The following is an 11586-nucleotide window of genomic DNA, read 5'->3' as shown; positions in this document are numbered from 1 at the left end:
TGTTTAAAATATCAAAACATTATTTATGCATTTGTAACTGCAGGTTAAAGTATTCTATGTGCCTCTGAGCTGCATTAAATAGTGTGTAGGCTAAATGCGTATAAATGCCACTTCAGATGCAGCTTCTGTGTTTTCTCTGCATTGCAAAGATGAATTCTGTTGATACTGATTTCATTTGCTTGGTAACAGCCCAAATGCAAGAATTTGACTCAAAAGATGATGCACACTTTAAAAAAAAAATGGCTTAATGGTAAAAATGCCCATAAAACTTGTTGGAAAAGATTAATTTATATCACTGCTGTGAGCTGACTACACAGAATATGAAGAATATCAAAAATTCAGGAGTCAGCTGTCCACGGTAGTCCTTAAAATACCAGCACAATAACACACTCAGTGAAATATCGTCTAATTATCGTTATCGATAAAATCCCAGAAAATATCATTTTTTTGTCAATATTGCACACCCCTAATTTATGTTATTTAATTTATTCATAATAATTGTTTAAATTAATGATTAATACTTTTGACTCGTCCATTTTCTTAAAAACGGTTTAAAGGCTGAAATGTAAAGTGTATCATTTGTAAAACTTTTTGTTTTTGTGAAAACTTGTATCTGAACTGTATATTATGCTTTTTACAGTAATTTTACAGTTTAATATGGTACTATAGGCATTGCCATACCCCGCTCATATAGTATTACATTTATTTGTGCAGGTCTTAAAAAAGGTCTTAAAAAGTCTTAAATTTGAGCTTAAAAATCCTGCAGAAACCCTGTCATCAAAGAATCCTGAAAAAAGTAGGTTTCAAAAAATGTTAAGCAGCACAACTGTTTCCAACATTGATAATAAATCAGTATATTAGAATGATTTCTGAAGGATCATGTGACTGAAGACTGGAGCAATGATGCTGAAAATTCAGCTTTGCATCACAGGAATAAATGATATTATAAAGTATATTAAAATATAAAACTGTTATTTTAAATTGCTATAATGTTTCACAGTATTATTTTTTTCCTGTATTTAGATCATGTAAATGCAGCCTTGATGAACATAAGAGACTTTAAAAAATTGTAACAAGCTTCTCACAGTGCATGCTAGAGGTCTGCTACCCGACCCGAGCCCGACGGGTCCCAAAATACTTTCGGGTTTCAGGTCGGGTTCGGGTTAATGTTTAATGAATAGCTTCGGGTTCGGCTCGGGCTCGGGTTTATAGCTAAACTAAAACTATATGCAGTAGGCTACGCTGCTTTCATAGATGCACACACACATTAGTGCACACGACAACACAGCACGAAAACTTTTATTAGTAAAATAGCTTCGACAGGCTACTGACTCGCAACTTTATATTTCTCTGCAATGAGGGGGTAAAATCGCTGTTTTTGAAGTAACTAAGCCGCATTGCTTGTAGAGAGAGGCGCGCAGACGCAGGTTCACACATGCAATTTTCATCCCTCTCTCTCACTAATTCAAATAAATGATATAATTAATTAACTCAAATAAATGCGATCTTACCGCACTGCATCTCTGTGTCTGATTTAAAGTAGGCCGAATGCTAACGAGCCTTAGCTGACGAAAATGACCATAATTTGCACGATGGAAGAATTATCGTCTTGTCGTATACAACCATTCAAAAACTCGGCAGAATTTATGTGACCGCTGCACCTGATGTTCATAAACTTTCATAACTGTTAAGTGTTTTTTCTTTTGTCTTGTGAACTGGCCGAGCCTTAATGATTCTGTTTCTTTACATGTATTTGTTTACTGACCGTTGCATGCAATTGTGAAATACAGCATTTTTTTTTAAATTGGCTATCCGTTGTGAAAAAAAAAAAAAAAGATGTCGGGTTTGGGTTCTAAATTTAACTGTGCCGCTCGGGTCGGGTCGGGCCGGGTCAGACGATCTCGGGTACGGGTCGGGTTCGGCCTTCAGTTTAAAGCCCATGCAGACCTCTACATGAAACACTTTATCAATATGCTAATAACCAAGGGAGCACTTTGAACCAGTTTCTGCTCACAACTAGAAGGCATAATGGCATTTTCCACTAAAATATTTTAGCGCTCCAGTTTATGGAATGTCAATGCAATTATAAAACGCTTGTCGATGCATCAGTCGGTATTTTCAGCTGCAGTGCAGAAGCGCTGCTCTTCATGTTCATGTGACTCTGTGCAGATTCCACAAACGCTCTGATCTGCCAGTGGAAACAGAACAAGCGTGTTTTAATATCCTTGTATCAGAGGCAGCCCGGGGCTTTCCTTCAATGTAATGAAGTCAGAGCGACCTTAAACTGTCAAGCAGTGCTCGTCTCGTTTCCTGTGGCTGTGCTTGAGAATCAGTGTTGTAGTTTGGAAAAATGCACTTGTTTTGCCCAACGATCGAGTGTGCTGCATGAGAGCGGCTGGAAGGGAGCATCGCTGCAGCTGCTGTTTGCGCTGGAGGTCTAAATTTAGAGAATGACATCATCCAGCTCGGCCTCGTGGGCCGCTTCAAATTTTCATCCACTTACAGCAGAGGAGATCTCTCATGATGGATGGTTTTCACTCTGCCGTGTGTGCTTTAGATCCGAGCTCACTCTACAGGAAGTGTGTGTGTGTGTGTGTGTGTGTGTGTGTGTGTGAGAAGAGCTGGAAGAATAGCAGGAAGTGAAGTGTGAACCCTGCAGACGGTAACTCCCTAGTCCTTGACATTAATCCTGCAAAAATGCTAATTTTTCCTGGAACACAAAACAAGAAACTTTGGAGAAACTTACAGTGCAAGTAAGAAACTAACAACTTACAGTGAATGGAGTCTGTGTTCACACAAGATCATCATATCAGTAATCCATACAGTTCATGTGCTGGTTTCCCAGTCTTTTTGTGAGGAAAACAGTGAAATTTAAGTAGCCGTGTCCAATTCTAGAACAAGTAATTTCTTTTATTATTCATTTTATTTTAGTTTTTATTGATTTATGTATTTAATATTTTATGTATGTATTTATGTTTGCATGTATGTCAGTTTAAATAATATTTTGATCTGGTTCAGTTGGACTACTCTCATGAACTCTCATGAATACAAAGGATGTAAAAAAAATAAAATAAAAAATTTTATCTAACCAGTAGCTCAATCTTTTTGGAGGCACTATGTTGTTATAATAATAATAATAATAAACAATGTAAAAAATTATAATAAAAATAGCATTATTATTGTTATTATTATCATCATCAACAAAAATAACTTTTATTTTTAATTTTTTTAAATAATTTTTATTTTTTTATTAATTATTATTAATTAATAACAAATCATCATTCATTATTAATTTATAAAAAATGTAGGAACAGTGCACACACATGCAAAAATCACACTCTGGGTGGCCTTATAATTTTGTTATGATGAAATTATTAAAGATCATTTTATTTCATATTAAAGACCAATAGGTATCACTTTACAATAAGACCTCATTAGTTAACCTCAGTGAGCTGATTAGCATTAACATTCACAATGCGCAATAGCTAGGCATTTGCTACAGATGTTATTAATCTTTGTTAAAAAAAAAATACAACTCTTAGTTCATGTTAGCTCATTAAATAACACAGTTGCAACTTTTGATTTTAACAACGTGTTTCAAAACACTTTCAAACAATATCTAGGGCATGTTGTAGTCCAGATTATAATGTTAAAAAGTTTGAAAATAAATAGCCTATTAAGTCTAAATATTTAAGTATTTGGCGCTGTGATGAACACCACTGTGAATACAATATTCTGAATGGCTATTTAAATAATTTAAATACGTTTCAGAAACAGAAAGTAGCGCAGCTGTTTTGTTTACGGGGTTTCCGGGGTAACGGCTGCATTTCTGCTGTTTCGCACCATCTGCTGTCAGAGAGGGAGTAAATATACGCTTTCATCCAGATTGTCTCTCACGTGTTCTGCCATGCGCTTCTCATCCGTGCTTGTTTACATCAGAGACCGCATGCGTCTTTAACGCAGCATACTGTGCATTGTGACCAGTTGATGGGAAAAGTATTCTTAAAATGCATTAAAAATTCGGAATAATTTGTAATAAATAATTATTCATGGTATTTTGAAGTGCCCACGATAACAATATCATGCATATTAATTACCGTGATATATCGCATCATCGAATACCGGCACATGCCTAGTTGGACAACAGGTTTATAAATGCTTCTCTAAGTTGTTTGAGGCGTGTGGCTTTTTCAAATGCACGTTATAAACGACTCAAACTCACAGCACTTGCAGAGATCAAGCAGCATTTACTACTGTGCATGTTTATATTTAATTAAAATCACACTGTCTAATACTTGCGCTACTTTTGAGTGCAAATTATAATAAAAATACATTAATCTTCAGCATGACGCAAACCACCTGTTGAGTACCCCGGCTATAGAGAGTGTTCTGTGTTTGCTGAGAGTGATGAAAGACTGTAAAGGTTTCGCAGAAAGCCCTTATATGGTAATAGTGTGGGCTTGTTTTATGCAAATGACTAACCTAGATTGCTCATTTACAATATTCTAAGTTCATTTCATGAATTTAACTTCATAATTTGTCACATTAGAATGAGGTTAAGAACAAATTCATATGCACAAATTTCGGTTCTCCAGTGCTTAAAAATGAATAAGCTCCAGTAATTTTACTGACTGCAGAAGCTTTTAATGAATTGTAAAAACATTTTGATTAGTTAACTTAATTTGATTGTTTTTTCTAGTGAGCTGCTAGCGCATATTTTGATTAGCATGAAGAAACTGATGAATATCATGCCTGAGTGCGAGCTATTGTCCGGGTGGTCTGAGTCCCACCGGCTTGTCACTGTCACTCTTCTGAAAGCCGCAGAGACAGCAAGAGCTGTGGCCATACAGACAGTGTGCTCTCATTAGTTACAGCACAGATGCATTAATCAGCCGCGAGACGCTGCTGTCCTCCGGCACTGATGCGCTGTGTGTCTTAATGCTCCGCGCAGGCGATTCGAGGCTTCTGAACCAGCAACCATGACACTCAACTCTTACACACTCTGTCAGACAGGAAGCACATCCTGTGTGTCTTCTGTTTACGCTCTCTACAGCCTCACCGCAGGTCTGTTCATGTGCTCAGTAAACATTGCTAAAGCAGGTTTGCAGTGGGATAGTTCACCCAAAAATTGTCATCATTTACTCGCCTTCAAGTTGTTCCAAATCTGTATGAGCTTCTTTGTTCTGTTTCACACAAAAGAAGATATTTTGAAGAATGTATGGACAAAAAATATCATGGATGTCAATGGCTACCGTCAACTGTTTGGTTGTCAACATTCTTCAAAATATCTTCTTTTGAGTTCAACAGAAGAAAGAAACTCAGGTTTGGAAAAACTTCAGGGCGAGGAAATGATGACAGAATTTAAATTTTTGGGTGAGCTATCCTTTTAAGCTTGTCACAGTTATTAATTTTGACTGATTAATGGTCATATAAATAATTTAGTGCTGTCAAATGATTAATCGCGATTAATCGCATCCAAAATAAAAGTTTTTGTTTACATAATATATGTGTGTGTACTGTGTACATTTATTATGTATATATAAATACATACACATACAGTATATGTTTCGAAAATATTTACATGTATATATTTATATTCATATATAATTTATATTATATATAAATATATTTAAAATATAAACGTATATATACATGCATGTGTGTGTATTTATATATACATAATACAAATCTCACAAAAAGAGCAAAACAAGCCCCTTAAAACACAGTGTAATAAGAAGATATCCGGGAACAAATTTAAACAATATAAGTAGCATTATGTTCTACAAAGTTAAAAGTAATAAATGCAATTGATTATGAATAGAATATTTCAATATAAAATATTTAGATATTATAAACGGATTGAAGTAAAGCAATAACATGAGATGTAAAAATAATTCAGAAACACCTTATTTAAAGTTTAATTGCACCTAAAAGTTGCATTTAATATCAGTCATTTGGGGGTAGTTAATCTTGTGTTTTTACTAAATAAATAATGTACCAAATAAAAGAAAATTCAAACAAGGTGAAGTACTTTTCATTTCTAAAATATTTGAGTTTATTTATCATATAAAGCCCTTTTTGTCTATGTTCAGAATAACTACATATAAATGACTATATCATGAAATATATCGTTACCGTGAAATAAAATTAGGCATACCATGAAACTGAATTTTGGTCATACCGCCCACCCCTACACATTATGAATTATATTAAGGCTTCATAAAACACGTGTTGCAGAGAGTATAATGACATGTTAATATTTTAGTATTATTGTTTTTTTTAATATATCAAGTAAAAAAGTAATATAAGTAATATATCAAATATTAAAGATGCAGTGTGTATTTTTTTTCCTGAACACCCCCCTCGCTGCCATTGGTCAGACAAACAGATAGTCCCGCCTTAAGCCCACCTCATTGGTTGAGTCAGTATTACAGTGCTGGGCTGGTCGAGGTGTTTTGATTTCTTTTTAATTTAATTTACTTTAATTTCTAAGTTAATCACACAAATTTTACTACACATTACATAAAAATCTCTACAATACAACATATAATTTAAAGCTCTACCAAGTTGGCCTGTCTAATATTTTCTGTTTTTTCAAGACATATATTTTACATTTTTTATTTTTTTTTATAATCAAACCACATGAATGACTCACTGATAGTTAACTGCATTAAGTGGAGACTAAAAACAAACATCACTGTTTTCACATACACACTGTTTTGGGGAACATTTAAACCACCTGAATATTATATTATTACATGTATTATAATGTAGTAGTGATTTTTTTCTGTGTGTGTGATTTTTTTTAAATTTATTTTTAAATTAAAAAAAGTTAAATTAAATTAATATAAAAAATATTAGAGGTCGACCGATGTATCGGTTTTGCCGATGAATCGGCACCGATAGTTGATTGCTGGAACTATCGGTTAATTAATCGGTATCGGCCAGTGTGGTCCAACCTAGCTATCGGTATCGGCAAAATCCACTATCGGGCGACCTCTAATAAATATGCTATCTGATCTGGAGAAATATTTGCATCTGTTGCAGCTGAAAAAAAATACTATTGCATAGATGTGGAAAAAAATTAAACCTGAGGTATGTTGCGTTGATGCTGTTTGCAAACATTTAAAGTGAACTGCACCACCACTGCATTGCATGCCATTTCTGTGTACACTTACTGTTCCCATTTGAATACAGGTACATGTTAAGTGTTCATATCAAATAAATGTGACCCGATACAGTGATGAAACCCTGCAGAAAAGCCGTCTTGGGATTCCGCTCTCAAGTCTTTCCCGTGTGTGCTGCGTCTCTGATTCTGATCTGTGCCTGAAGCGAACCAAACTGAGGGATGAGAAGGCGCTCGGGAAGCTCCATGTGCTGCGCTCCCATTGGCTGCCTCTGAAATAGATGATGTCATGCTTGAGCTTCTGAGGCGAGCAGTCATGGGATTCAGACACAATTCCCATTACATCTTCAGAAAAGAAGTGAGAGCTTCAGTTTGTTCACGCAGCTGCAGCAAAAATGACATGCAGCATTTTTAATGCATTGTGTTCCCAGCCTGACCTGATTATAGGCTCTCTTTTCCTCATGCCACTGCAGAAGTGCACCTTTGTCGTGCTCACAAAAGAGCGCAACAGATCACGGTGCGCGTGCAGAAGGAATACATTTGCATAACGAGCGGATTTTGCCATCCGTCTCCTCCAGCAGTGATTTATGCTCCCCGTCATTATCATTTATATACTGTGTTTGTGCACAGTGGAGTTTGCAGAAGACGCTGGCTGTTGTCTGATCAATAAAGACGCTCACGTTTCCTCTCCTCTCCTCTCCTCTCCTCTCCTCCACGCAGCCAATCGCTCTAATGCAGTCACTCCATCCCACCCCACCCCTCCCAGCACAGGTGATGTCATGCTTTTCTGCCGGGCTTCTCTCCGTGCCTCTCACTCCTAGACGCTCCGTCTTCAGTGGCAGAGCATCCAATCGATGGACGTGTCTCGAGGGAGAGTCTCCAGCCAGGGATGCGCGCTCGGAGGCTGGATGAAGCAGCGGGACGAGCCCCAGAGCCGGATTCTGCCGTTCTCCCCAGAAAGTATCTGCATTGGGCTCAGTCTCCAGTGCAGCGCGGGACCAGAAGGGTGCAGACACATAGAGTTTTCTGGACTCCTGGAGTTGTGCTCGTGTGAAGAGGAAGTTTGTGGAGTGCTGATGGGTCTGGACGGGGTTCTGTAAGTGTGCGCAGAATTGATCCTGCGAGGCTCGCTTCTGGTGATCCCTGGTGACATGGATACTGCGTGATTTGCTCGTTCTTTGACATCACGGCCAGGTCGAGTGTTTATTCATTTGGATTCTCAGAGGAACTCGCTCTTGCTTTTCTCGTTCACTGGAAAGTTTCCCTCTCTTATTGGGAAATGGCTTTCCTCGTCCGTTGCTATGCCAACTGCTTGCAGCCGTGGTCCTCCAAAGTAAGTGATGTCATAATTGTGGTGTGTGTTGACTGCGTGTGTGTTTGTGCTTTGCGGTGGATATGCATGCGGTTTTCCTTTCTTTCTTCATGCATCTGCTGCCAGAGACAATGGGAAGCATCTTAAAGATATTTTTCTGATTCTCATGAATCGATGAAGGCTTGAATGCATCCCATTTCATGGAATATCCTGCATGCAGTGAATATCAGAAGTCAGATGTGTAGATGACCAGTTTCACCAGTTTTGAGCATCAGTCAGGTGTTATTACTGTACATTTACTGTACAACGTTTGTGTCTGTAAGTATGTCATTTATGAGTGTTTCCCAAGCACTCCCCATCTGCCATTGTTCAGTCAAACTGATAGTCCCGCCCCAAACTCGTGTGATTGGGCCATTCAAATAAACAGAATAATGAAAGCATCGCAAAGTCGCAGCATTTCACTCATCAGGAAGTCAAGCTGCCAAAGAAAGCACACATTCAATAAGAGAAACACTGGTTTTGATTGGATGGTGAAAAGTGGGCGTGTCACACATTAGTCAGAGTCTGAGTTATTACGTTGATTATGAATGATTATGAATAATAACATGCAAAGTCAGATGCGTTTGTGCTCTGATGGATTACTTTATCTAACTTTCCCATCTCTGAGCCGGAGAGAGAATAAATAGCAGCAGTAGTTGTGGGTTTCCCCTCTTCACGAAACTCTGTTTCAACATGCAGTCAAGTCCAGACTTTACCAACACGTGTCTGATCTGCGGTCGCTGGACACAAGCAGTCTCTTCAGTGATGATTCATGACAGGAAGCCGCTCTAGTCCTGATGCTGCTACAGTACAGCTCAAGACATTGTCCTGGATGTGAATGGAGTGTGACAGGTGTGTCTGCCTGGTGTTTGTCTTCATTATGAAGCTTGCAGGCGTCTGTGCACATTCACACTTCACTCTTACTGTCACTAATACTGTAAACACTGAGACTATTGTATGTGTTTTATGCATTTGGTAGACTAGGTCTAAAAAGAAAACTCACTCATAATTCACTTGCCCTTGTGTTGTCAGACCCGATCGACCTGCTTTCTTCTGTGATGCACAGATGGAGTTTAGCAGTATATGAGCAAATTATAGTTCACTTTCGTTTCGCCATTGTGGAACGCAACACAATATCAAGAAAATCATGTATTTTTATTACAATCCTACATAATTAGATATTAAAATAATCATGAAAAAATGCAGAACAACCTAAAGTTACTGACACATTAGGGGCCATTCACAAAGAGCACGTTTTTTCATTGGTATCCTAATTATAAAAAATGTGGTCACACTTTAGTTTGGGGACCAATTCTCACTTTTAACTAACTAATTAACTGTCTACGACTTTTACTCAATAAACCCCTAATTTGCTGCTTATTAATAGTGAGGTAGTTGTTAGTTTCGCTATGGGATTGAATTAAGGTATCTACAATTTGGTCATGCAGAATAAGACAATATGGGCTTTATAAGTACTAATAAACAGCCAATATGCTAGTAATATGCATGCTAAGAAGCAACTAGTTAATATTGAGAATTGGTCCCTAGACTAAAATGCTACCCAAAATTTGCATTAAAAAAAGGTGAAATCCTGGAGGGACTGTAATATAGTGAAAGTCTCTGAAGATTTACATTGTCAGTCTGACTAACATCTATTACACAGAGGATTTACAGGTTTGAATAACATGAGGCTTGGGTGAACTGTGATCTGTTTAATGTAAGTAGTTCAAAGGTCACGTTATTTTCGAGGGCTCGCGATACGATGCATATCACTGTACGTGTCTCGATTCCCTAGAGTTCATCATAATCAGAGTTTGCATCATTTATTTCTCTTTTTTCTTTCTTTGATTCTGTTTGAATGCTGTCTTCAAACATACATTTATTTTCCTCTCCATTCGTGATTTACAGTTGATGTTCAGGAGGCTCATAGCGTTCCAGTGATTCGAGCTCCACTTGTGGTCTGCTGTGATATGTCCGAGCTGGAAGATCTCCATCATTCATAATTCAGGAGCCGATAATTGGCCTTCAGCTTTGTGTCTCGGCTGCACTCTCCGGCTCCATTAGTGTCCCGGGGTCTGGCCATCTTTGAACTTGGCAGCCAACCGCCTGGCAATGTTATTAAAGGCCTTCTGAAAGCTATTTTCCCCTCTATACTGTCCATGGACGAGTGTCAGGGTTTTAGTTCTCGAATGTCAGGTGCTTTCACGTCCTGTTGGAGGCTTCCTTCTCAAGAAGACTAATAAGAGCCTGCACTGACAGTCCACTCTTTAAAATAAAGGTTCTTTATTGGCATCCATGGTTCCATGAAAACCTTTAACATCCATGCAATCTTTCCATTGCACTAAAGGTTCTTTAAGTGCATTGCTGTGAAATCCCCCTTAAAGAACCTTTATTTTTAAGAGTGTAGAGGGACGCTGGACAGGACCGAGCTGTTCTCCATGCAGATATCATGTGCAGACTGGCTTTAAATCCTGCAGTTTTAATTCTATGAGCAAAAAGACTCACTAGCTCTTTGTTATGGCTTACGTCCAGTTTTTGCGTGCATCAGAAAAAAGGATCTAGTTAAGTTGCTCAGAGTAACATTTCTGTCCGATTGAAAGAGGCCGTACAGACCTTGACTAATCTGTTAAATGTTGGAATAATTGCAAAAGCGTTGAATACCACCACTTCCACAGCTGATTTCAGAAGTACACGTGCAGTGTGTGTCACGTCTCCTTGTTTTTTAAGAGTCTTGCGCCATGAGCGTTGCATTTTCAAGGCACTGTCAAGATAAAAACAGTCTTAGGTACACAAACGCAGTGTTGGGGAAAGTTACGTTTAAAAGTAATGCATTACAATATTGCGTTACTCCATAAAAAAGTAACAAATTACGTTACTTAGTTACTTTTTATGGAAAGTAATGTGTTACGTTACTTTTGCGTTACTTTTGACGTTAAATCTGGACAGGGCTTGCTTGTTTGTTTTTATATTTTTGGCAAATATAAAAGACTTTTCACACCAAAAGTGAAATGAATAAGCCTCAGGCTGAAGGGAAAGTAAATTTACATCCAAATTTTAAAACACTTCAGCAATAAAAAAAAGACACACAAATGTTTGTCTAGAGTAATTT

At 37.7% G+C, this 11586-nt stretch overlaps 1 protein-coding gene across 4 annotated transcripts in view; it reads left to right on the top strand.

Moving 5' to 3' along the window:
* Positions 1 to 11586, top strand: part of LOC107661689 (rap guanine nucleotide exchange factor 6-like) — a 108545-nt gene that overhangs the window by 43117 nt on the left and 53842 nt on the right. Inside the window, exon 1 of one of the 4 annotated variants that reach the window (XM_016451416.1) lies at positions 8108 to 8459. The exons of the other annotated variants lie outside the window; for them this stretch is intronic. Coding sequence (XP_016306902.1) covers positions 8406 to 8459 — 54 coding nt within the window. The 5' untranslated portion in view covers positions 8108 to 8405. Of the gene's footprint in view, positions 1 to 8107; positions 8460 to 11586 lie in introns of those variants that run through there. 4 annotated transcript variants of the gene reach the window in all.

The sequence above is a fragment of the Sinocyclocheilus anshuiensis genome, unplaced genomic scaffold (genome assembly GCF_001515605.1).
Source record: "Sinocyclocheilus anshuiensis isolate Anshui unplaced genomic scaffold, SAMN03320099.WGS_v1.1 scaffold207, whole genome shotgun sequence".
Taxonomy (NCBI): domain Eukaryota; kingdom Metazoa; phylum Chordata; class Actinopteri; order Cypriniformes; family Cyprinidae; genus Sinocyclocheilus; species Sinocyclocheilus anshuiensis.
This window is presented reverse-complemented; position numbering and strand designations above follow the sequence as displayed.